At 39.6% G+C, this 26,872-nt stretch overlaps 2 protein-coding genes across 8 annotated transcripts in view; both read right to left on the reverse strand.

Annotated features, from left to right (window-relative positions):
- Positions 1 to 415: 415 nt before the first annotated feature.
- Positions 416 to 5,091, reverse strand: olfcr1 (olfactory receptor C family, r1). Its single transcript, XM_023961840.2, has 12 exons — positions 4,952 to 5,091; positions 4,134 to 4,435; positions 3,796 to 4,013; positions 3,633 to 3,724; positions 3,232 to 3,411; positions 2,970 to 3,158; positions 2,419 to 2,877; positions 2,067 to 2,276; positions 1,825 to 1,948; positions 1,538 to 1,731; positions 1,162 to 1,443; positions 416 to 1,077 (listed from the first exon to the last, which is right to left on the reverse strand). Exons 2-12 carry the CDS (start codon positions 4,397 to 4,399, stop codon positions 655 to 657), a joined length of 2,637 nt encoding a protein of 878 aa, XP_023817608.2. The 5' UTR covers positions 4,400 to 4,435; positions 4,952 to 5,091; the 3' UTR covers positions 416 to 654.
- A 2,055-nt stretch (positions 5,092 to 7,146) lies between these two features.
- plch1 (phospholipase C, eta 1) overlaps positions 7,147 to 26,872 on the reverse strand; it is a 65,997-nt gene continuing 46,271 nt past the window's right edge. For 4 of the 7 annotated variants that reach the window (XM_078929910.1, XM_078929911.1, XM_078929912.1 and 1 more), the window contains 15 exons: positions 25,933 to 26,104; positions 24,752 to 24,859; positions 21,195 to 21,350; positions 20,476 to 20,538; positions 19,418 to 19,512; positions 17,458 to 17,555; positions 17,194 to 17,373; positions 15,759 to 15,866; positions 14,977 to 15,101; positions 14,696 to 14,780; positions 14,017 to 14,163; positions 12,682 to 12,761; positions 12,499 to 12,558; positions 11,709 to 12,096; positions 7,147 to 10,917 (listed from right to left, as the gene is read on the reverse strand). In XM_078929910.1, the coding sequence (XP_078786036.1) occupies positions 8,309 to 10,917; positions 11,709 to 12,096; positions 12,499 to 12,558; positions 12,682 to 12,761; positions 14,017 to 14,163; positions 14,696 to 14,780; positions 14,977 to 15,101; positions 15,759 to 15,866; positions 17,194 to 17,373; positions 17,458 to 17,555; positions 19,418 to 19,512; positions 20,476 to 20,538; positions 21,195 to 21,350; positions 24,752 to 24,859; positions 25,933 to 26,104 (4,474 nt within the window). In that variant the 3' untranslated portion in view covers positions 7,147 to 8,308. Of the gene's footprint in view, positions 10,918 to 11,314; positions 11,343 to 11,708; positions 12,097 to 12,498; positions 12,559 to 12,681; positions 12,762 to 14,016; positions 14,164 to 14,695; positions 14,781 to 14,976; positions 15,102 to 15,758; positions 15,867 to 17,193; positions 17,374 to 17,457; positions 17,556 to 19,417; positions 19,513 to 20,475; positions 20,539 to 21,194; positions 21,351 to 24,751; positions 24,860 to 25,932; positions 26,105 to 26,872 lie in introns of all 7 variants that reach the window. The other 3 variants (XM_078929913.1, XM_078929914.1, XM_078929909.1) reach the window with 3 other exon arrangements.

Genomic DNA, 26,872 nt, shown 5'->3' on the forward strand with positions numbered 1-26,872 from the left:
ACACCCACCATTTTTTTCAGAAATAATTTAGCAAAATATTTTAAAATATTTTAAAGACAAGAAGTTGCACTTTGGATAAAAGAACAGCAGATGGCAGCACGACTCTGCTCAGGCTGTGGTTCTCATCAGAAACGCCTTCATATGTGTTAGAGGAATTTGATTTCTTTCATTTTTTTAATGAAAGCTTTATATGACAGTTCATCGCATTTGTAACAAAGACAGTTTAAAATCACAATGCAGCATCTGTAACTTAATCTGAACCTGTGGATTTCTCTTTCCCTATTAAAAATATATATTTTGCATTTTCTAATTGGTGAAAAGTTTTCTTTCTAACTCTTTCCTTATTTTCATTAATAATATGCATATATTTATGATTTACATCGCAGAATGAATTTCCCAACAAAAGAGGTTCTTATTTTATTATATTTTTATTTTTCATTTTAGTTTTTCTTTATCATACAGGGCGTTACGTAATATTTTTAACAACACAAATCACAAAAATTGAGAACCTAACTGACAGCAGACAGGGTCATCATGGATTTTTATTACAAAAAGTGTTATTTAACCCAATATTAAAAATAAAATGAATTGAAATACAACAAAAAACAGTACCAAAGGGTGGCACGACTCGGCACTCAATGACTTTTGCTTTTGCTACCTGGCCATCAGATGCTTCTTAGTGTTTTTCTCGGGCCGCAAAAGTATGATGAAACACTTTGGAGCAAAGATGCAGAATAGTAAACCAAAGCTGGAAGCCAAGATTGCAAAAACCTCCACAGCAACAGCATATTTTCCAGGAGAGCTGACATAGGCGGGGACAAAAGCCACCCAGACAGCACAGAAAATCAGCATGCTGAATGTGATTAGCTTAGCCTCATTAAAGTTGTCAGGGAGCTTCCTAGCAAGAAAGGCCAAGAGGAGGCTTGTACAGCCGAGCAGGCCGATGTAGCCCAGCACCACAGAGAAACCCACCACGGAGGCCATTGCACATTTCAGGGTGACTTTTAACCCTGGGATCTCCAGGTCGGGTTGAGGTATTGGAGGGCTAAGTGTTAGCCAGATGATACAGATGACCACCTTAATGGTAAAAAGATTGTCAGGTTATTTACGTTGCAGGAAGTAAGAGGAGGTCAAATGTTGTTGTTGTTAACAGTGACTGACCTGTATACTAGTGAAAAAGCAGACACTTCCTCTCTGCTGACCTGGACCAAACCACTTCATTAAAGCCTCAGCACCGGGACGGGCTGAGCGGAACGCTGCCAGAACCACAATGGTTTTCACTTGGAGGCAGGAAACACAAAGTACAAAGCTGATCCCAAAAGCCGCCTGCTGGAATCGACAGGCCCAGTAAGACGGCCGGCCAATGAACAGCAGTGAGCAGAGGAAACAGAGCTTCAGTGACAGGAGGAGCAGGAAGCTCAGCTCTGAGTTGTTAGCGCGTACCTAATAATGCAAATCAGCACAAACAAATGAATTATTCTCATAAATATCTGTCTGAAATGAACAATATATTCCATGTCATCCCCATTTGTCTCACCACAGGAGTTTGACGGTGGTGAAGGAACACCACAAACACAGCTGTGGTCACCGTGGCTCCGGAAACAGCCACGGCCGTGAGAGTGACGCCCAAAGTTTCGTTGAAAGAAAGAAAGTCGAGCTGGCGAGGGACGCAGACAGTGCGTTCAGTGTTCGACCAGAACTCGGCTGGACAGTGGTCACACTGAAGGGAACCTGGGGGAGGAAGATGCACACAAGAGAGAGGAAGACTGCTATTAATTGAAAATGAAGGTCAGCAGTCCTGGCTGACGGAAATCTTTAGCTCACCGGTTTGGTTGCTAATCTCTCCATCGGCACACAAGATGCAGTCAAAACAACAGATAGGTTCTCCTTTTCGGCTGGCCTTCCGTGTGCCTGGCGCACAGCTTTCACTGCACACTGAAACAGGCACCTATACACACAAAAATAACTTCTTTTTTTTTGTCAAAGGCCTATGAGATAAGTTTCACATAATTAAATTGCAGAACATTTGCAGTTTCTGTCAACAAATGTGGTTTCTTTTTTAGCACCTGGCTGGTTCCTGTGCTCCATTCTATCGCTGTGTCATTGAGATGCAGGTCAAATCCATCCACACGACCAATCAAAGCAAGACGAAGCCCCCCTTGAGGGGTGCTCTGCCAGTTCACCAGGTCATACTTTGCAGTGATATCACCCCCTTTGAAGTAAAATAGTTCATCCTGTGGGGTGGTGAAGTTTACCTGGCTCAGGTGCTGCATTAGCTGTAAGCATGAAAAAGCTGACAGGGAAAACTGAAATTTTCATACATTTTTATGACTATTTTTCTTGACATAAAATTGCATGCAAATGTGCATGTCAAACATGCAGCACAGAGAGGCATCAAGTTTTACAAAGTGTTTTTACCTCAAAAGGTTTGATTTCTTTTGGAAAGGAGCAGCTGGAGACATTTCCGGGAGAGTTGGCTCTTTCAGGGCAGGACAGAAGGCTGTGAAGTGCATGAGCTGCTGCATAAACTGCCAAGTAGACATTATACGTTACACGTAGCTGGGAGGTGTCAGTAAAGAAATTTTGGACTTCTTCCAGGGTTTCTGTCCCTTTGCATGGTGGCAGTGAAGCTTTCTGAGTGGGCCCATTTGTATTGGGATCACAGCCGAATTCTTTCTGCCAAAACTCCCTCAGGAACTCATCACTCGGCCGAAGAAGGGGGCTCAAACTTCTGATGTAGCTGTCAAACCCTGGTAAAGCTGTACTTCGAATGGCCACACCAAGAACACCTCTTGCCACTTTATGTGAGGCTGTGTCTTGAAGAAGATCCCCGCTGGTGCTCCAAGCCTCACTGGCTAGAAATTGTCTGTCAGTCACCTAAAAATAAAAAAAAAATAAAACATTTTTTCATGATAACTGTCTGTTTTTAACAGCCTTTGGTTAATTCCTTATTTTTTTTCTTTTCTTACATTCAGCTTTGACAGTTGATGGAAGAGTTCAATCACATCGGTATACCAGGTGAAGATCAGGATCACTTTTGCCGTGGAGGCCTGAATTGTGAGTGCTGCACGTTTGGCATCACTTACTATAGTTTCTCTTTGGAGAGTCTCCACAAAAGCCAGGCACACACTATTTTCCTGAATGCTCTCCTGAAACACCTGCAGATCAGAGGAAATGATCATGAAGAATAATTATTTTTACATCATCCTCGTGTAAGAAAGAAAGAGTCACCTTTACTGCCATGTGACCGTAATCATTATCTGCTATTACTGCTCCAATCCAGGTCCAGTTGAAGTGGATTGCAAGCTGGGCAACAGCGCGGGCTTGGTAAGCATCGCTGGCCATGGTCCTGAAGAAGTTAGGGTATTGTTGTCTGTCACTCAGACAGGGGCAGCTGGCTGTGTAACTCAACTAAGAGATAGAAAATACGTCATCTATTTAAAAGCATGAATTCTTTTTTTACCCAACAAATCTAGTTCTACACACTTTTTTCCCTCTCAGTTATGTTTTCAAAATCAAAGTTGAAAAAATGTGTTAATCTGGACGGAGGATGTTGAAAAAGAAAGAGAATGTGAACTGTAAAATGTGTACACCCAAGACGATTTAGGTAAAGACAGTAGGAAATAGCTTACTACAGGAACTGAAAGAGGTCCCAGCACCCTGGAGAGGATCTGCGCTGTCACAGAGTTGGAACCACCAATGATCAAAGGGATGGGCTTATCACCTGCAGACAGGACAAGATGAGATTTAATTCAATGTAATGGCTACTTTCCATGCCGGCGTTTAAGGAAATACCTTGTCCGATGTCCATTCCGTTTCCAGCTTCTGTGTCGCAGGTGAAAGTGTTTCCGCCAACCATAGACAGAACAGCTTTCAGTTCCCAAGCAGGAAGTGCGCAGCTGTCATGGATCTGATATCCCAGTTTTACACCTGGTAGCAAGGTCAAACTGCGATTGATTTCCTCCAGTGCATATAGCATTGCATAGATGTACTGTAAGGGCAGATTTTGCACACTGAGAACACAGGAAATAATAAAAGATATATGAGTACAACAAGTGTATGTTTTAACAGAAAATTTACATAATTATAAAAGAAAACACAGCAAGCAGGAAAATTCAAGTCCAAACTCTTACCCTGTACAAGGTTTGTTGTCTGGCTGCTGCTTAAAGCTATAATCCACACTTGGTGGAGTATATCGCAGGCTAAAGAGCCCACCGATTATTATGTCTCCATCCTCAAACAACCCATTGTCGCTGTGTGTTCCCCACCGAGAGCAGTTCGTAGTCTTAACAACCTGAAAACCTGCTTGCAGTCCCAGTTGTCTGCCCAAAAGCCCCACCAGAAGCAGAGACGGAGCGTGGCTGGTCCACAGAGTGACAAGGCGGTAGCCCCAAGACATGAGTGGAGCTGTTTTGGATGAGTCCAAGTTTGACCTCTGATATATTTTAGAATAAAATACAAAAAAGAGGGAGAAAGGGTGAAAGTTAAATTCAATGAACACTTAAAAAACTCATTGATGCAAAAAAAAAGGAAACAGCTAATCCTAACAAGACATACTAAAAATAATGATGGCAGGATGCTTCAACTGAGACACCTTCCTCCTCCTGCTCTGAATAACAAAAATGTTGTTGTGGGTATTTATAATTGTGGAAAAGCCCTGAACTGAATCCTAGGAAACAAAATTGCTCTTCATCCCCAAAGGCAGAACAATTATAAGATTTATTAGTGAAGTGTGATGTCCAAAAACACTGAGCATTACAGGTTGGTTCACTTTAACACAATGTTAAGTGTTTTTTAATTTTTTCAAATAAAAAAGCGATAAATAAACAAATCCTCAATAATAAATAAAATAATAAATAAATAAATGAAAATGACTCATTTATTGAGTCATTTCAACCTTAGAAAATGTGTTCATTTTTCATACATGTTGATTGTTTGTTAGTTTACTGACCTGGTAACTGCCCTGTTGCACATCGTCATATACAGACTTTTAGCCTTTCTCTTATTGAAGCAGCTTAGCTCAAAAGGAAAGACAATAACGTATTCATATTTACAGCACAAAGAAAGAAAATCCCATAGATTATATCGTCCGTTAATTTAGGAGGGATACATAAAAACAAAAAAGCAAAAAAAAGTCACTTTGAGGTGGAAAAGATTGTAGCTAAATTTGAAATGTCTATAAATGTCAATAAATGTTTTTTTTCTTTTCAGGAAGTCTGCATTCATTCAAGTGGAAACAGAAAAGACCAAAATGTTGGGTCACATGACACTGAAAGTTTCCATCCCAAGAATAGTGAAGCAAGCTTGGTGCATTGAGAAGACAGAAAGAAAATGCTAGTAGGTAGCACTTGGCCCTTTTCTTGTTTTTAAAACTAGGACTTTGTTCAAGAAAACTTTAAAATTTAGACAGAAGTTTGAGTCACAATCCAAAACTCAGAGTTTGGAAAAAGTGCTTTCAAACTTAGTAGCAAGCCCTAATGGGCCACAGGTGTGCAACCACCCATCTCAATTAAAGTTAAATAATTACACCTTATTATGAGGTGACACAAAGGTTCCACTGAGGAGACAAACAGACTATTTTCTTGTTTGTTCAGTTGTTTATGTTGTTCCATCAGGAAATTGTCTCCTGTTTTTTTTTTTCCCTTTTTTTGGAGAAAAAAAAAAATAAAATAAAAAAAAAGGAAATTGTCTCCTGTTTTTCAGCCAAACCTGATGCAATAGAGTGATGGTTTTGACTGTAAAATCGTAACTGGAATTTGGCAGAGTGTGAGCAGTTCTTTAACTGGAAAACATTGTACAAATACACTCATTGAGCACTTTATTATAAACACCTTCCTAGTACCAGATTGGACTGTCTTCAGAACTGCCTCAATCCTTGGTGGCACAGATTCAACATTCCTCAGATAGTTTGGTCCATATTGACATGATAGCATCACACATTTGCTGCAGATTTGTCGACTGCACATCCATGAGGCCAATCTTCCGTTCCACCACATCCCAAAGGTGCCCTATTTTGGGTTGAGATATGGGGACTGCGGAGGCCAGCCATGGTTGCATTATCCTGCTGGAAGTGGCCATCTGAAGATGAGTACACAGTGGTCATATATGATACTTTGTGATTCAACTTTGATGAGGCAAACTCTGATGAAAGCAAGTGCCTCGTCATGATTTTTGATGGATGGGTTTAGTCTTTCCACTGTGCAGCAGAATGACCTTGTTCAGCTGCATGACAGGACCCAGGAAGAGAAATCAGACATCATTAATTTGACACCACATCCAGATGGACACACAAATTGCAACCAGTTAGAGCACGAGCCACACCTCCATGACCATATGAAGCCATAAAGTGATTAGCATAGTCCACCCCTCCTGACATGCAACTGGGCATGGAACCATTTGTTTACTCCTTTTACTAGTTGTGTGTATGCAGACAACTATAATATGCTGCCATAAAATATGCTTAATTTTTACTGCTTGTTGTTTGCTCAGCAATGAATGCTGCTTTACACCAGGAGCTCCAACAACCTTTAAAACTTTTTTAATACCTTTATAAGAAAAATTGAATCATTTTTCTAACCAAGTTTCTGTTACTCATTTCCTCAAACAACTCAGGGAGGTTAGCTTTGAAAACTGAGGAGATCTGCATGAAGTGTGCTTTCTTTTTTATGGATACTCTGTTCAAATTCGCCCGGTCATATTCATACCTAAAAGTGTCCCAGATAAACAAACAGGTCATTATAAAGCAGATGAGAAAATACTGCTGAGCATCTAGAGTAGCATCTAGGAGAGGGGTCAAGTGCAACGTTTTAGAAAAATGGCTACTAATATTTTATAATTATATCAGTGAGCTTAGATGTTTAAAAACAAATGGAAAATTCAAACAACAAATTTATCAAATTAGATTTGTCTGCTTTTTGCATGTTTCCTAATTGTCCCCAAATTGGAATCTGCATAGGTAACATATACATAAACAACTATGTTAATTGGTAAATTGTTGAAATGAAATAGCTAAATTGTACAACATTGCAAGATTCTTCTGTACAACTCAATTCAATAAATGTGGCTGGTGGAAAAATGGCAGACTTTTAATAAATGTGAAAAAGTGGTCTAGCTGTCTTCATTTCAAAATAAGAAATAATCACACAGTTTGTTAAATCATGTATTTCAATGTTTTATTGCATTGATAGGAAAATGCTCACATGTCTGCGATGAGCAACATTACAAAGAAAACAAAATGGATTAACACTGAAACAATCTCTAAAAAGTAATAGTAAACCTGCAGCTCTGCTGCCCTGCACTCTTAAGCATGGCCCTGTGTGTCTGACAATTTATTTGCTCTGCTGATTAAGTTGTATAAAACAAAATAACCAAAACAAACAAAAGGGCATTGTTGAAATCTGTATCAAAGTAATTATAAAAATAAAAAACATTTAAACCCAAGTTCTTTTTCTTTTCTTCTATTTTTTCATTTGACTTTTTCCATCAGATTTGAAAAATCTACAGGTAATAAAAAGTAACAAGTCCAAGCACAGACATGTATGCACTGTGTTGCACCCAGTGCCAACAACCCTATATCCTTTTTCCATTGGTTCTGTGCAAATGTATTTAGGTAATGCAACATCTATAGTAGAAACAGGTGCATAGTCATGCTTGACATGTTCACACGTAACATGCACAGAGATGTACAGTTTGAAGTGGTTTGTAACATATAGCTTGACAAAGAAGCATGTCAAGGAAATTTACACACAACACAAGTATGAAAATACCACCAAAAGGAAAAGGAAGACTTACAGTTGATGTTTTAAAAAAAATCCATCTAGTAATCGCTCGTTCTCACAACACATTCAAATTTTACAAGGACATTCTCTCTCTGCTTGGTCTGTTTTTGCTTCAACGTTTGTGATTGTAGATTGGAAGGTACGACACAGTGATGGCGATAACACGTATCTATACAATCAGTCCGAGAAGCTGTTTGAAAGGACTGCACATTCCCAAGTACATTAACACACTGAATAGAGACAACACAAAGCCATCTAGGTCATAGTGGACATTTCATACAGGAAGTCATGCCGTAAGGTTCAACAATGGGTTATATGCAATGTTTCACTCACAGTTTATTTTAAGTACCAGAAACAGCCGGACCACGGTTTTAAATGCAGGAGAGGAAATTCTCTTAGTCAGTGAACATGCTGATGAACAATTGCAAGTTTAAATGGTCGTCTGGCTTTTGGTGTACAACAGTAGTTAAAAAAAAAAATCTTAAAATCTCACTGACTGAACTATGTTTTCATACAAAGTTAGCTCAAAGCTACAATCTCAGCAGAAAATAGACTTCAGGCTCAGACACTGAATGGGAAGAGTGCAAAGATGGGAGAGAGTCGTCCATATGATACAGATCTCCATAATGGTCCCCACTGCTGTAGCGTAGAAATGTGCAAGTACCTTCGGGAAGTCCCCTGTCATCTATCTCATCAAGGTGGCCAGCTATGTAAGAACCAGTAGAGTGTCTGTTTGTTGACAAATTCTGTGAAGTTGGTTTATTCCTAAGCACCACTCCATCTGAGGTGGCCGTACCACAGTTCACTACCTCCGGCTGGGATTTCATAGCTTCCTGTTGCCTCTCACGAGCACGACTGTTTATGTGACGCACTCGACTCTGGCTTCGAGAGGAAAGACGACGGGTAAGGACTGGAGGGGAATCGTTTCTTGGAAGAAATGGAGACTGAGCTTCCTGATTCAACTGAGGGGACAGAGGTCTTTCTGTGTCACTATTATCTCCCTCCAGACTGACCAGCCTACGCAGCTGTTCTGTGAGTGGATCACTGGGCTGTGAGTGAAATGCAGAATCCCCCTTAGTGTCTACATGCTTTTGCTTCCTCAATTGTGGTTTTATGAAACTGCGGCTAATTATGTGATATTTGCTTTGAAAATTGCATGAAATATCTTCGGAGGTCAAGTCTCCCAAAGACTTAGACTTGCATGGGGTGGGAGCTGTAAAGTCTTTGGTAGTGGAGTGGAAGGAACTTCTCAAAGGTCCCACATTTGAGTGGATCAATGTTTGGGTTTCTGGCTGTGGCTTGCACCTGGTGTTATTGAGCGGAGCCCTATGCAACTGACCAGATATAGGGGGTTTAGTTTGACTTTGGTTACATGTCTGGATGTTTCTGGATGTTGAACTCTTTGATACAGGGCTAGTACAGTCGTAGTCCATGAGGTTGTACATGCCTTCACTTTCAGAGAAGGGCAAATACATGTCTCTGTCTCTAGATCTGTTAACAGATAAATCTGAATGGTCTGGAATGCTCTCAGCAGAAGAAACACCATTGTAAAAGTACCCCACTTGTTTTCGATTCATTGGGTTATGGCCCGATCCATCTTCATGAGATTTGTGTTGAATCTGGCTGCAACTGTTGCTCCTCTCTTTTGCACAGGAAACACTTAAGTCGATGTTTTTGTTGATTACCTCTGTGTTGCTCCAAGATGTGGGGTAACTGTTCTGACGGAGTGCGCTAAGGTTGGAAGGCCCAGACAATAAAAGTGTATTGCAATGGGAAGATTGGAAAGTAACCTGCTGTTCATGGTTGAACATGTAATTGCAATGGTTGTTTACTGGGGAGTTACATTGTGCAGATGTTGCATGAGAAAACTGTGTTGGATACTGAGATGGAGCAAATGATGATTGCTGTTTTTGCTGGAAATTGCTCAAAGTGGGCTCGTGGTTTTGGTAAATTGCATGTCGCTTGGTTGAACTTGTAAGCCCCTTGTACTGGTTGCTTGGTGAAGTAACCATAAACTCCAAAGGATCCTCATCCACATTTAGCTCTACTTCTGTACATGCCTCTTCAGCTGAAGTGTGGAGAATCTGAAAGCAATTATTCTTTGAAGAGGAGCTTAAGTGGTTCTTTTTAGGTAATGGACCCGGCAGGTCAAATACCTCCTCATACACCCTCTCCTCTGTCTCTACACTTTCACCCCTATTTCTATTTACATCATTCCAGTCCATACTGTGCTCTTTACCTAAAGTCTGCACAGATTTCCCTGGGGGGAATTTAAAACTTCTCAAAGATGCACTCACTGTAGTTCCTGCTTGAATGTGATTAATCTGTTTCGTTTGGTTATGCACTGATGGAGGCAACAGAACTTCTTCATCCAGAATGGTGTAGACTTCCTCTAGCTCGGCCGTTTCTGGGCTTGAGGTGACGGCAAGATCCTTTAGATCTGACTGGGAACTATAGCTCGGTGAACACATCTCAGAATTCCGATTGTTGTTCTGTTGAGCTACTTCACGGGGACTGAGGAGAAATTTCTTATTATGGGATGATGTTTTCGTTTCAAAAGGAGACCTTAACTCGGGTCTTAAATTTGAAACCCGAGACGGGGTAAGGCTGTTTTTTTCCAAACTGAATTCAAACTGATCAAGAAGAGCAGAAATGGAGCTGCATGTGTCTTGTTCATTGCTTAAGGAAACTGCATCAATGAGTCTTGAGATGGTGGTATCGTTCAGAGAGGTAACGCTCTTTGGGCAGATTTTGTTACTGAATGAGGAAACAGTCGAAACTGATGAGGTGGTAGAGGAAGAGGAGGAGGACACAGAAGCTGCAACTGTGAATGCTGTGCTGTTAGATGATGTCTCTGGTTTGTCTGATTTCGTATAAGTATTTCTTGACTTGGGGGATGAAAAATTATCTTCTCTTGCTGAGATGTTTGATCTCTTGTGTTTTGACTGATAGTTGACATAGTCTTCTTCCTTTTGCACTTCGTCATCACCAATGACTAAATAGGAAGCCTCTTGCGAGTGGCTTGACTCCTTATGTTCATGTGTCTCAGAGGGACCAGAGATGCATATTCCAACTTGGAAAGAAGATTTATTGAAGAGGTCCACAGAGGACGACCTGGGCCGGTCAAATGGACCGGTTCCTGTTAACAAAGGAGAAAAAGTGGATTAAAAAAAAAAAGACTTTCATGCTTTATTTGATGCAACAATCAGGCCGAAAACTAGGAAATTGCAATAATCAACAGTTCACTAATACAAGGCAATAACAATACAAGACGAATGGATCACCAAGAACAACGGTCAAACAAAAGCAGGGATATGGGGCTGCTGGGGTTGAAAACAAGAAAGCATTCATGTTTGCAAATACCAGATTAGGAAAAAAAGGATGGCATTGCTTGGGATCACTTTTGCTCAAATGGAATATAATGGGCACATGAATATATTTCTCTGACCACTTTCAAACAAAATACACTGGGCAAACAAAATACTGGTATGTACTTGGAAGATGCAACCTTTTACACGAGACGTATTTGAGATTACCTGCAGGAACATCCTAGTCAGTTCTCTACTATAGAGGCAACACAACAAATGAAGACGGGACAGAAAAAGCATGTTAAGGTATCACGGTAAGAAGGTTGTGGTCTAGGTTGCAAATCAGTTTAAATTGTTTAGCAAGGAGCGGGTAGAAACATCGTATATTCAATATTATGCAATACAGGAACCGGCAAAAAACTTTAAGAAAACCACACAAAAAAAAGGTATTTATTAATCAAATTTGACTTGCTTTGTTAGCATAAACTTGTAAACAAATTGTTCCCAGTGGGGACTAATGTCACATAATTGGTAAAAACCAGTGTACCAATAAATTGCACTTTATTATTACTACAACATACTAAACCCTAAGTTTTAGTTAAATAAAAATGCAAACACCCACCAGTGACTGTGTCAGTGACTATATCGTTCTGTGTGCTGTCTGGGGAGCAGAGGGACAGCTGTCCTTGAAGAAGCTTGTCTAACGGCATTGAGATAGGTCTGTGGATAAGAGGGGGCCGAGGCTGGAGAGGCTTTCGCATTCCTCCTTCTTTTTCTGACACTCCCTCACCTCCCTGCCCTGCACCGCTGCCTTTCTTATGGTCAGATATTGAGGCAACAGACTCTGATAGCGCCATCTTGGTCTTCTTCCGTCCCTTTGCAGGAGCACTCGCTGTGCGCCGCAGTAGATGATCGCTGATGGAGCGTTTCCGCAGTCCGCTGGAGTTTGAGTCCACGGAAGACTTTGAGGATCGATTGAAGAAACCTCGGATACCTCGCAGCTGATTACTCTGAAAAACAACAAGCAAATTAGCATTGGAAAGGTTAACAGAGAGGAAGTTTGGATCAGAAGACACTCATTAAGTGCTTAAAATGTATTTACACCCATGAAAAACCAGGTAGAAATAATAATTAACAAATGCATGCCTTTATGAACATTTCCAATAGGTGGCACCCCAACTCTTTAACTGCTGCACAGAAAGCAGGATGCAAATTTTTTAGTGCATGTTTGCCTAAAACACAACAGCAGTTGCTTTATTTGACAATAATATGTATAAAACACATGCAAACAAACAAAAAAACAAGGCAAAATGCATGGCAATACCCACAGTTAAATATGATGCTAACAGTGTTGTCACAAATGCACCATGCAGTCACTTTTCATGCAGCATCAACCTAACGTTACAGGATACCTTATTGGTTCCTAAAAAGTGCATAATGGTAAAGCTGGGGTTCAGGACTAATGGGCTCCACTAGAGAGACAAAGAAGAGCTTTAATATGAATAGAAAGGCACATTTTCTGGAGACCCCCAAATTGTTAATGTACACAAGAGGTCAGGAGAGGGTTTCTATTGCATTAAGACAAGAGAGCTCACCTTCCCATAGACATCATGTACGGACACATGCACAAAGATGGAAGCCTCGGTTAGCCCTTCCAAGTAAACGTGTCTGAAACCTGTTGTTCAAAAATGAAAATAGACAAGTTCTGACCTGAAGCACACGCAAAAGAAAAATAACAGTGGTCATCAAGCGGCTGATTGTGCCATAGCTGCCTCCAGGAGAGGGCATTAGGAGTTCAGGGTCAGTTCTGACTGATGAAGATGACTAAAATACTCTAGCCAAGCCGCAGGTCGCTTACTATACAAAGCAATTGTGTCATTGCTTCGCAAAATAAAATGGAGCAACACTGTGGCAGTGCTGTTATAGTGCTATTAAGGATTAGGTGTTTTGGATCATTTATTTGCTGGTTATCAAAAGGTTTTTTTAAGTTCTAAATCGTGTTTCTAGTTGTGTGGTTTTCTCCGTCTGCATTGTGTCCACCCTGAGACTGGAAGGTCGTGAGTTCAAATCCAGTCCCAATGGGACCCAATGCCTCCCTGCTTGACACTGAGTATTAAAGGGTTGGATTGGGGGGTTAAACCACCAAATAGTTCCCAAGCATGGCTGTCTGCAGCTTACTGCCCCCCTCAGGGGATGGGTCAAATGCGTAGAAAGAATTTCACTCACCTAGGTGTGTGACAAATAATGGGACTTTTACAATTTACATTGATTTGCTGATAATATTTGTATTATTTGTGTACATTATCAGATGTCCCAATGAGTGAGATTGGACCATTTCCAACCTCAGCTGTTTCATTCTAAACTGGTGCATATTGTTGACACAACTTAGAATGCTTGGTTTTGTAAAGCATTGCTGCAATCCCCACCTGATCCAGGATTCCAGCAAAATGCCATGTTTTCATCAGTTGCCACACATCAGTTTTTTCCCCTGCATTTAACCTATCTTCTGAGCTATGGGTGAGTTGGTGAGCTATGAAGTGGTTTAACCCCTCAATCCCTAATCAACTAAAGTGTCACAGCTTGCATTCCTAGGACTGCATCACAGCAAATCATTATCTGATAAAAAAAAAAGTGTCTTCTATTCTGTTGCTGCAATCTTAATCAGAGTTTAAGACATGTTTTTTAAATAAATATTTATATTTGTTTATCTGATGTCTTTTATTTTTTAAGAAGAGACATCTAATTTTCTGTCTTTACACATTCGCTGTTACATGCTTTTTGACCAAGGCTCTCTCTGAAATGAAACATCGTGTCTCAATGAAATTACCTGTGTGAGCCGAATAAAATCAATAAGGCAAGATGTGATTCTGTCTGTGCTATTGATAGACTGTAATTGTTAAAAGCTACAACATCAGGAATTCTGCACAGACCAGGCATCAGGCTACTGAAGGCTACAGTCCGTTGGCCAATGAAGTCCCGTCCAATCGGGTCGTGGTCCCAGACGAGGAAGCGCACAAGTGCCACCTCAGCCATGTGAAGTGTGAAGGACAGAGTCTCCTCCCACACTGGGTTGAAACCTAAACATCACACAAATTTATATTATTTTATATCTAAAGAGAAACAACCTACAGCAATACATTTAAAATAAAACAGACTCAAAGACTTAAATGATGCATTTCAGTGATCAATGATCTGTGCACTAATCCTATAATGCTGTTAAGCTCCCAGGGCTCCATAACCTTTCCCTGAGGAGATTTTCCCTTCCCCCCCAATGGGGGCCCTTGATCTCTGGAGACATGTTAGGGGTCAAACCAGCAGATCGCTCCATTTTGCTTCCTTTGTGGCTCTAATTATTTCATTTGATTTTTGATGCTGGCTGTTCTCAACAGCCCATTTTAAAATGCAGTGTAAATGTAGATGCAAATAAAAAAGGCTTGCTTTCGTTTAGTTACAACAAAGTGCATAATGTGCTGTAGAACAAACAGATTTAGTACTAAGATGATGACTTACAAATGTGACAAAAACATGTCAATTGCATGACTAGGATTTAAACCATGAAAAAAAAGCAATGCAGTCACAGCTGGTCAGCTTAATGAGTATAGGTCTAACCATTATCATCCACAACTCGCGTCTGCTCCTTGCAGCAGTCAACTGGCAAACCGATGATCTCCACTTCTACAAACGGATCGATAATCTGAGAAGGGAGAGGGGGGAAACAAAATAGCTGTAGTTTAAGCAATGAAACTGGTTCCATTCAAGCGAAAAGCAGGTTAAGTATAGCAGGTTCAAGTCTAAAAATGGCAATGTGTGAATGAACGAGTATTTCTGTAGAAGAGAGCGACAGATGGAGTTTCAGCCCAAACTCAGCCTTTGCTGTCATGTGTTTTTACCTCTCCGCGGTCCCCCAGCATGGAGTCTGGTGGTTTGGGCAGCTGCTGTCCACTAATGATCTTGAGAACGAGCTGCTTCTTGGGATAAGCTGGAAGTGGGTCATCACTGAATGGGTTGAAGGTGCCTAAAGGGAGTAATACACAGCAGAGCAACAACTTGAATTAATGTCATCACTTAATGCCAACATGCAATCCTTCTGTCACTGTTGACTTCACACGACACATCATCTTGAAAATCCTCAGTAATCCCTGCATATTGTGCAATTGTTTATAATAGATAAAGCAATATAAAGACCAACACTCAATTCTGCTCTTAACCCTTGTGCTATCTTAGATGACCCCACCCTTACAAAGGTGGAAAGATTTCATGTAATCCACGGACACCAGTGAAGATCACAAATCATTGAAGAAAAAAGGTTTAACGCACTGTCTAGTGGGTCTAGATGACCCAACTCCCAATGTTAAAGTGCCTATAGGATAGCACAAGGGTTAAGAGAACTGATTATGCTTTAAACTAAAGCAGCACCTAAAAAGTAGATGCTTATTACAAACATACAGGGGAAAAGATGAATTACGTAGAGATGGACGGAACATGATGTACACTGTGTGCCTCCTGCTTTTTAAACCTGCATTCACTTCTGACTGAAATCAGAATTTCTGAATATATTAGTTTAAAATTCAACAGAAATTTTGAACATACTTGTCATCCAGTTTCTCTATTTTTTATGTTTGAACACAAAAAATGTCCTTGTAGTTTTTATAGGTGCAGTTTGCAGTTGTACCTTTACACATTGGAGGAGGCTTAAGAACGTAGCCAATTCCTCCATTGACCATAAACTTGGCTCTGTTGAGCTGCATCATCCTCCCCTCTGTCTGATAGTTGAGAGCCACTGAAAAGATCAGAATAAAGCTTTAGTTTATTGATGAGACCCCTCAAGAACTCTACCTGGAAATCTGCTGAAGTTGTGCTAAGATCCCGTGGAGTTGTTTTAGATTTTTATTAATTCAGTCTTTTTTATTTTTCACTGCAGAAAAAAAACCAAGAAATTGTCAAAAGGTTTTTTTTAAATTTGAAACAAAATTCTTAAAGAAGTAGAATATCTGCCAGTGGGGTAAATAAAACGGTCTTACCAAGAATTTTTGTTTTAATAATTTTTACATCTATACGACACATAAAAAATAAGATCCCGTAGTCCCTACAACCCCCCCATTCTAACCACATGAGATATTCACAAGAATGTAAACAAATTGCACAAAGAAGACAGCCTTGTTGAACAACGAATCACCAAGAATCACCTATTTTAAGATATAAATTCAAGTCACTAAGACTATTTATCAAACTAAGGTTGTTTTGCTTTTCTAAAAATCTCTCTTAAAACAACTATTTTTCTCGCAAGACAGAAAAAAATGTATTTCTTGAAACAAGGGTTTTTGGCAGTGTGATAATTTAAAGCCCAGAAAAATAATAAATTGATCCAACTTAGTGTATTTTTTTATTTTTTCTTATAATCACATATATTTCTGTAGATTCATTTTAAGTTAGAAAATCAAGTCCACAAAGAAACAATGGAGATTTCAGTTCATATTCACTATGTATTTACCAATAGAAATCACAAATGAATGCAACAATGACTGCTATATCGTGGTCCAGATTTTGCTTGCAAATGTAAATTCAAGTAAATCACCCAAAACCATGAACGTATACATAGAACTCTCTGTTCCAGAATTTTCACTTATATTTGCATTATAAATAAATGTATGCTAGTACAAAGCCAGATATTTATAAAATTAATCTTGTTGTACTTTGGGAAAACCTACAAAGAGTTCTGAAACTGTAAAATTTCTTTTTTTTGTGAATACATTTAAAATGTATGTCTTCAACACAAACTAAAAGAGTTCAGAAGCTGATTGCACATGTATTTATGATGTGGTTTTAAACCTTTCCTTTTGACTGTTTTTTTTCCTTTTTAAAGCCTTGAGACAGCAGAAGAATGGTCATGTTTTAGCCTAAATAATGTCTAAATGTGTACTTGGATAATTAAGTCATTAGCAACTGGCTGAAAAAACAACAATAACAGCTAGTTTAACTGGGAGGGGTACGTTTTGCATACCACTTAACCTGTAAAGATATTGAGTGCCTTTGCACAGGTTTTTTTAGTATGCTGTGGTAAACATGGTTCTTTTCTTGATAAACAGATTATAGTGACAGCATCTTACCCAACTGACAACCCACATTCCAGTAGAACTGAGGGTTGAAATTAGAAGAATCGATGCGATAGGCAGACGGATAAATCCGTGACAGCTGCCTCTGGTTAAAAGCCAGGAACTGTTCAGTCCTGTGATTGACCAGAGATTGGGCCCTGGTCTCGCTGAATGACAAAACGTCACCTGGAGTGCCTAAAGAGAAGCGTGAGTTTAGGCGTTAGAAGAATGCTCTGCATCGTTTTTAATGGCCTGCGTGTCAGCGGTTCGGTGTTTCACCTTCGTTCAAACACTCCTGCGAAGCCACAGAATTGGTGAACACCACCACATTTGACAGATCTCTGCTCAGTTTCATCGTCTTCCTCTTCCTTCCACCTCTGAAACCATAGCACAGCAGGATATGAGAGACACAGAAAGATCAGATCAGGATAAATTAAAAAGAGATATGACATAAGATAGGCACATGCTTGTTGACCCATATACAGTGGAAAAACATGGCAGGATGGAGAGGATTGTCTGTCAGAAGCAGCTTGCAAACCACAGGAACGAGCATCAAAGGCAAAAAGCTAATAGGAACCGGAACACATGCAGTGCAGCAACACTCGCACATTCACACACATGTACACCTACACAGACGTGCACGTGAAGCCTTCGACAGTGACAGTCAGCTGCAGAGCCAATCAGAAGCATGGCTGCAGGAATCTGTGTGCTGCAGCTCAAGAGAACATGCATACATCGGGACGAGCAAGAACAAAAGCCTTATACACAAACCCCAGCTGGGGAGAAAAACAAAGCTGAGCGCATGAGCCTTTGCCCAAAATGTATTCACACAGACACAGGGTTACAGCAAGAACAAGGCAGACAAACACAGTGGAGTGGAAAAACAAATTCGGTCTTATATATTCTTTTGTCATTCTTATGTAACTATGATTTTTCTTTATCTTCTTGTATTTAAAAAAAAAACTGTCTTTTCCTAAAAAAAATGCGAGCTCTGTAAAATATAATAAAAAATAACTCATAAAAGGGTTTCTTGGGGAGCACCCATATTAATAAGTGAAAATATTTTAAGCATTGTACATTCAAAATTTTTAAAAGTAAATGTTCTGTTAGCTTTAAACTACGAAATCGCTTAAAACTAGGGGTGTAGTGGATAATCGACTTAATTGATTAATTGATTTATGTTCCTACGATCCAACCAGATCGATCCGTCTGAGGCAGGCTGTTAATCAAATCGAACTATATCATTTAAAGCTCTTTTCAAAATTAAATAAATCAATTATTTTGATCTTGGAAAATTCCATTTGGATTTAGACATGGTAGGTTTATTTTACCATAACGTAAAAACGACCACGTGCCATCACAGCGGACAACACACGTGATGACAGCAAAAAATGATCACTCCATCATTCCAGTCCAATGTGCGGAAACTCTTTGAATTTAGCAAAGACATGTGACCATACAGTGTGGTGGAATGTTCTAATAATGTTCTATTTGTATTAGTTTTATGTGGAAAACCAACAGTGGAATGAACTTTATAAAACTAAAATGTGAATAAATGTGACATTAATTCTTGTTTGTTTGTATACATATTAAATTTACACTTGATTATCTTGCAAGAAATCCAAGGAATCTAGAAAACTTCACCTGCACTGTTCAGTACCAGGTATTTACCTCTGACTCACAATGGTTGAATGTTTGGCTAAAGATGTCCTGGATCCATTTTAGGTTAGTGAATCGGATTGAATTGGATTGTTCAAAACCAACCGATATTGACAATGAAACATAAAAAAAAATCGTTACGCCTCTACGTAAAAAGAAATCAAAATAAAAACAAAATCTGTAAATACAAAAGAAAATTCTGAACATTTTTGGAAACGATGTTTTTATGACATGTCAACATGTTGTATTCTCTAAAAATGTAGTTTTGTTTGATGTCATGTTTAATTTGAAAGAAAACCTACGATAAAAACAGTAGGTTTAAAATATTTTGATAAAAACACATATTCTGCTTCATTGCATGATTTTCCAGCTTGATTTTTTCTGAGTAAGATATTAATTACAAACTACAAGACAAAAGATTCACAATAAAATTTGTCCCCTCTGCCCTTTGTGTATTTTTTATGACAGCTCAAAAAGCTTCACTAGTTTTGGGGCACCACTGTTAACCTGGATTGGTGATTGTTCATCAAATCCCACAGCTGTGAGGGATTTTCAGCGCTATAAGCTCTTTTAAAAGCACCTGTTGAACTGTCCTGCAGCCTCTTTCGGAGACCTTTCCTGAACATCGTCTTCATTTTCCGTGCTTTGGCATGACAGCCTGGATTTGGAATGTCTCTGGACAACAGAGGAAAAAGCAGAAAGAACAATGTAAGTCAAAAAGGCATCATCTTTGTCTCTCTCTTTGTCTTCAGGTGTGATGCTAAAATAAATGTTTTACATTCTGTACATCATAAACAACACTGCGTCCTTGCTACACACAAGCTACTTAGCTGCTGCAGCATGTTATCCAACAGCAAAGCTTCCCTGTGGTTGCTTTTGCAGAAGATTTCTACCTTACGTGTTTGTATTTGTTGTTGTTATAAAACACATTGTGCTTTTAAAATAATGCAAGATAAAATGCATCACAGTATTAATTCCAGTCCAGGTGTAGCTGAGAAAAGCATGCAGGTTTAGTCATTTTAGAGTTCAGTCTGCCTGCCTACCCTGTATGCCTGTGTTTATCTATAAGCATTGGTGTGGGAGGCTGCATAATTTAAAGGAAAAGAAGAAAACTAGAGTAAATATGAGACAGTTGGAAGAGAATCAAGCAGGCTGTAAACTCAAGGAAAGAGAAATCAAATCTATGTCTTAAAAAAGGATTAAAATCAACACACTGTGGACTGATACAACATTCACATTACTGCAACCACTGCATCTATTCACCTGTGGTTGCTTTTTTTATGCGTATACATTGCTTAATTTACCAATCATCTCTGTGGGTCTAGAATCAACCTGGTGCCAAGCATGGGCTAAAAAAAACCCAGTCCTTAGGAAGTGTAGTATTTCTGCTGCGTGAAGAGGCGTGTCATCACTGTCATATGTTTTCAAAATAATTACAGCAGCAGATGTACTATGTACTGCTCATAAATATGTCAGACTTTTATAAGCGTTCCTCCTATTTTAAGGCAGTGTCTGTTCTTGACATTTTTTTTAAATAATGTCAACCATTTGAGAAACTATTATGGGGAAGTCTTTTAATCTTAAACTAATTGAGATTCTGTGCACAGAGAAATATGAGGATAGAGACATGGTCCACACCTTTTGTTTGAGCGTTGTGATGAAAGATCTGCTTTGGGATTTCTTCAGAACCCCTTTGGAACTCTGCAAAAAAGGAAGAGCACATTCAGAGACTTGACGTGCTTGCTCGCATTGGGGTATGGAGTTCACTTTGAGTGTGAGTGTACTGCCGAGTGCATTAGCCCACTGTGAGTCAATTAGACCCTGTAGCTTAGGATCTGGGTAGGCTGCAACAGACTGAAGCCAATAATGCATAACGCAGCTAAAGAAGCCAGGATCGGTGAGGCATCATCAGAATCTAAGATAAAAAATCCAAAACCCACTATGTTAAAATGACTGTCAGGAAAATGAGGCGTCTAAAAATAGCCCAGGAGCCAAGGAGGGAAATGAAAAATTAAGCATTACTGCAGACATTTAATCTTGTGTCACTTTCAGTCTGTTTTGATTCCCTTTACAGGAAACACATGTGAGAGGGGAAACAAAGCCGGCTCCTTAAGAGTGGCCTACAGAGGTGCTGTTTATCTATGGCTTTTCATGTATTGGGTGGGTGTGTTTGACTTGAGAGGACTCCATTACCAACTCAGCTCTTTTATTTCCTCCACCCCCTTCTGTGACTAACATCATGGCCTAGTTTTATCACCCCGCCTTTTCACTTCCTTTTCCTATTATCTCAATGAAAACTTGTCAAGACACAAATGAAAGTATTCTGCATCCCTACATGTGGTTTTTGGGGTTTTTACCTGCCGCAGGTTCTTCTGAAGGCCCTGGTGCGTGGCTCGTAGCAGAGCCCTGATGCTGAAGCTGTCAGTATCCTCCTTGTCTCCAATCTGAGACTCCTTCAACAGTGAATCCAGCTTGCTTCTAATGTGAGACTCTACTTGATGATGGCCGTTGCCCTAGGTGATGGAGCAGGCAAAAGAGAGTTCAGTTATTACAATGAGTTTTATTGGAGCATTGTTTTTTAACCATCCATCATATCCTGCCTATCCTGTTGGAATGGCACGAGTCTAGGCATGGATGCCCAGACTTCCCTCTCCACAGAAACTTCCTCCAGTTCTAAACGTGGAACCCCAAGGTGTTCTCAGACCACCCAAGAGACATAGTCCCTTCATCATGTTTTGGGTCTTCCCCAGGGTCCCTTCCCTGTAAAACATGCCCACAATCACTTACCCAGGGAGGTGTCCAGGAGGCACCTCAACTGGCTCCTCTCAATGTAAAAGAGAAGGAACTCTACACCAAGTCTTCCAGATGGCAGAGCTTCTAACCCAATCACTGAAGCTACGCTTACACCCCCCTCTGCAACGTGCATTCAAGAGACCACTTTTAATGAAAAGTCTATGTAAATGTACTTGAATATATACATAGCTACGCACATTTTTAAGACCATTAAGTAGGACATTGAACAGGTGAGTTGATTAGGCTGAACCGCCCACGGGGAGAAGTAACCAGGTAAACGCACTGCTCGAGTTGCCTGCCTGAAATACTCCCAGAGTCGTTCATTTTCTGACTTGGATGTGCTATTTATCCTATGTGAACCAATTTAGAACACATTGTTATGGTTCTGATTCACTGAGGCCAACACAACAACATCATCTGCACAAAGGCGCATGTCTCCGCCTAGATATTTAGTATTAGTATTTATTATTAGTATTAGTATTTAGTATTGATATTAAGTATGAAAAGTGCTGGTAACGAAAGTATCTCTCCCAGAGTCCAACATGCATCTGGAACTAGTTGGACAAAGAAACAGTGATACAAACAAATGTCCTGCTTCGGTTCCACAGGAACTAGATGGTTTTAAGGTGGATCCAGACTGCATATTCCCAAAGTATTGGTTTATAAATAAATATATCAAAATGTAACCAGTGCAGTATCTTCTATTATTTTGTTAAGACCTGCAGTCAACTATGACAGTAGAGAACTGCTAATGTATGAGGCAAGAAAGATTTTAGAGGATGCACTGTTTTCTGGAATTCATTAAAGAACAAATACAGATTCAGCAATTTATCCCAGATATTTGGTTTAGGATTTGTGAGCACAGATTTTACTGTTCAGCATTCCAAACATACTGCAAACCTGCAACAACTTTACACCATATAGCAGCTGACATGTTTACATGTTAAGGATCTGCTTCTTTTTTTTTACCTTAACTATGTGTGCTTAGACTTGTGAAAGTGGCCTTAATGGATTATCATCACTAATCGTTTTCTTTTCTTTTTCCCAACATAACAAATGGAGGAACACTGTATAAAAGGTAAGTCACTTCATTAATGCAAAGTTAATGGTAACTGCTGTAAAATCATACTGGTTTAATGAGCTCTATACAAAACCACCCACAGACCTGCCAACTTTCCTTTCAAAACGGCAATGATCATCTGAGGTGGCATCTGCCGCTTCATGCCTCCAGCTAAGTGTGGAGGAACAATGCCATATTCAGTTAGTCAGCAAGAGACTGCAGAAAACAGCACAAGTGTTTCCTGTTTTAAATTTGGAAAGGGGGTCCCTGGCAAGAGGGTACAACCAATTTTACAAGATGATTTTCTTTTAGACTGACTGTAAAAAAGCCAGATGGATGTGAATATGCAAACAATTAGCTGCCGTTGGCAGCCTTCTGTGGTATGTTGGACTTTCTATGCAACAGCTTGTTTAGAATTGTGCAATCTAAGTACTTTATAAAAATAAATTTTAAGTGGCATAGTGTTTTCAAACAACATATGAGCAATTTATATTCCAAATTTACAAGCATATACAATAATGTCTAAAGTCATTAACAAGCAAGTAAGATCCATTTAACTGCCCTCTCTCTCTGCAGCAGAGCAGAGAATGTAGGGGAGCAAAACAAAGTATTGTATTCAATTATGCTATGTTCTTAATAACTATTAACTTTTTCTGCTACAAATGATTTCTTAAGGAAACCAACATCAATTGATAAGCTGGATTTTTGTGTGTCAATTTTACAAACTGACGCACAATGTGGCCCTGGCATTCTGGCTAGGGCTAGATGGTGGTGTAGTGGTTACCACTCTTCCCTGGTGTAAATCCTGGCTGGAAGATTTTTGTGTGGCGTGTGCATGTATCCCCCATGCATGAGTGGGTTGTCTCCAGACACGCCGGCTTCCTCTCACAGTCCAAAAACATGTATTGTAGAATAGTTGGTGACTCTAAATCAGGGATGAGCAACTCCAGGCCTCAAGGGCAAGTGTGTACCCCAACTTCACCTGAAACTGGCTGTGATAACATCTGTTACTCTAAGAGGGATTGAGCGGGTTTGGAAAATGGATGGAATTCTGGCCATTGTGTCCTTTAAAGTCTTTCAGACCCATCCACCAAACATCCCACAGAATCCTGTGACTCAGCCCCTCCCACATCTCAGAATCTGCATGTATTAAGTGCACATTGTCTTAGGTCTATTTTTTTTTTACTTAAAATTTCTTCAAATCTTAAAAGCCACAGTATATAAACATGAAAAGGAGACACCCTGGATTTTATTCCAATTGCCCAGTTCATAATGCCTCTTGTTGTGTGACACCACAAGCCTCCGTGTGTTTGGTGTTTCTTAACAATGAAGCCATTGTTGGGAGTCCTTGGGAAGCCGTAGTAAGTCCATGTTTTCTGCCATTTCTCTGACAACTGTCACAGGTGAGCTGACTACATATGTGCCCCCTCCAAACACCAAGTCCGACCACTCATACTCGTACATTATGAAAGGGAAACAGAAACCCTCTTAACAGAGACCCATCAGAGTGAGTTTCAACTCCTCTGACGGCTACATTTTGAGTTTAACACCACTTGAATATCTGAGCTTTTTTCTCTCCAACTGTGAAGTTCATAAAAGCTCTGACACTGACTTTTAGAAAAAAAGGCTGTTTTTGGGTCAGCGTACAGTTTCCAAATATACTTAGCAATTTATTATGACTAGTATTTGGGAAAAGTAGTCTTTAAATACATATTAAAAAAACAATTGCAGTATAATAGGGGCAATTCACACCAAGTTGATTTTTGATTTGTTTCATTTAAGTTTTGTTCATTGATCAATCTAGAACTTTTTTCAGCATAACAAAATGTATCAAATCAAATTAACATTTATTTGTTAAAAAATACATGTGAGGTTTTTTTTTAATAAGGTAATATTTTCTAAAGTGACCAATGTCCTGTCTCTCACTATTCATTGTGGAAATTTAAATATGCAACTATTATTACATGAAACTGCAGGAAAACTGCAGTAAAACAACCTAAGGACCTACATGCAAAAAATAAGTCTTTAAGAGTTTAGAAAAAAAGCCACAAACAGACATACATTACTGCTCTTGAGTTTGAAGTCTTCCTCTATCTCATCAGCGCTGTCATCATCTGAAACCTCTCCCTCCTCAGCATCCGCAGACAGATACGCAGGCAGGCGTTTACCCTGCATGGAGAAAGGATAAAAGGGTGTGTGTCTTCTTTGGTTCATTTACAGGTAGCATTTCCAGGCAGATTGAGACCCTTTTCATATTTAAAGACATACAAGAGCTGGGAGCGTAAGCTTGTGCAAACACACATGATACATCAGCTGCAGACTCCCTGAGCAGCTCTTTCAGCATAGAGAAAGCCCATTAGCAAACTGTTCTTAAGAGTGAGTGGGAGTCTAGATTTTCTGAGCATCTTTCCAAAAAAGAAGAGAGAAAAAATATGAGACTCAAGGCTTCTTGGAGTACATCGACTTTCTCGCTTCAAATAGTGCCACAAGCAGTCTCCCACCTTTTTATTTATTTATCTATTTCTCATGTGTGAGTGTCTAAATCCTCCATGATATGTCTCTTTATTGTACTGTCTCTGTGTTTCGCTCTGCTGGGGAAAGAGGAGGGTGAAAGGCTATCAAACGAGAGAAGAGGAAACAAGAAAGATAGGATTGTAAAAGGACCTTATAGAAAATCAATATTACTGTTTTACCTAGAAGACCACACCTCTTTTTTCAGATATAGCAGATAGACTTTATTTGACTTTTTTAATTGAATTCTATGATACTTTTTCCTAAAATGTATAATTTTTTGAATAAACAAAAATCTAAAAACCTGCCCAATGTTTTGATTTCACTTCTATCTGAATTACAGCAAAATCGGCTCTACAAAACAAGGTTATTTACTTATGTGTGACTTTGCTCCTGTATGATTTTAGAGCAGGGACGTCTTTAACACCTTGTTTTGCCATGACTGAACAATGCTTTTCTTTTTGGCCAAGAATTTGGAGAAAATTGGCTAATTTAAAAGATCTTCTTGTAAATACTGCAGCAAACAAAGTTTTCAAAAACAAATGAACTCAATCAAAACCATCAAAAAATGCTAAATGGTGCATGAATGTCACAAAAAATTTACAAATGTAACTCGTAATTCTCTCTCTACACATCTGTGGTTAATGAAATGACCTAATTTTCACTTCCCTTTTTTACTTGCAGTACAGTCTAATAAAATATGCAACGTCCATCCATTGAGGTCTTCTTACTTTAATGAGTATCTTTCCTTGTAGACTGTGAGGACTAGGTAATGTTTTGGAGTCCCTGTTCAGGAAATTTCCCACGTCGAGTTTGTCTCCAAAGACGACCCGCAGATACTCTGCAATCTTCTTCTGCTGCTGAATGCTGCAGTGGTTCTCAATGGAGAGAATGACTGGATATCTGGAATACACATCAGATCACAAACATGATCAGGTCACCATACAGCCAATTATCAGGAAGATGGTCGACCTGCTGCAAGCATTCAGTCTTCAGCCTTCAAATTTTTGTTGTTTTTTTGTTAAAAAAAATCCCACGCTTTTCTCTCTCAGTGTGCGTAAGTCGGTAAGCGTGCCGTGTTTTGTGTGTCGTCATGTTTTCATTTAGGAGAGGTGAAATGACTTGTGGCCACCGCACAGCTCAGCTCAAATGTTAGGTTTGTCAGACTGACAGCACCCCACCCCATCCTCCGGGGCATTCATCCGTGCTCCCACCTCCAACTCTGATCTCCAGAAACACACAGCAACACGCATAAGCCACACACACAAACGCCTAACATGTGCATGCATGATTGCTCTGCAAAAAGCAACAGAAAGAGACAACAGAGAGAAATCTAGAGCAGTTGCATTTTGGAAGGAAACTGTTGCTCCTCTCGTGTGGGAGAGGGGCAGCTGGGTGTTCCTCCCTCTGTCTGTAAGCTATTTGATGTGAGTAAGAATGAAAGGGAAAGGCAGGAAATTCTTAAATTTCATGAAAGCTCTGGGGGCTATTAATCATATTTGCAAGTGGCACTGAGGATAAACACGAACGAATGGTAGAGAAAAACAACAAAAGAGACACGTTCAGTTAGCATTATTACAGCTGATTAATTAAAAAAAGGTGCAGGTTAATGGGTATTTACAGATATTTTCATGTACTTTTCCTTTTATGCTGACAGTAATAAATAAACAC

The sequence above is a fragment of the Oryzias latipes genome, chromosome 13, assembly GCF_053564925.1.
Source record: "Oryzias latipes strain Hd-rR chromosome 13, Olatipes_Hd-rR_3.1".
NCBI lineage: Eukaryota > Metazoa > Chordata > Actinopteri > Beloniformes > Adrianichthyidae > Oryzias > Oryzias latipes.

Excerpts from the sequence above, each read along its gene's own strand:
- olfcr1 (XM_023961840.2), bottom strand. The coding sequence starts at position 4,399 with ATGTCTTGGGGCTACCGCCTTGTCACTCTGTGGACCAGCCACGCTCCG. Across the intron at positions 3,412-3,632 it reads GACCTCTTTCAGTTCCTGTA|TTGAGTTACACAGCCAGCTG; the intron begins GTAAGCTATTTC and ends TCTATCTCTTAG. Across the intron at positions 2,277-2,418 it reads AAGAAATCAAACCTTTTGAG|CTAATGCAGCACCTGAGCCA; the intron begins GTAAAAACACTT and ends TCATGCTTACAG.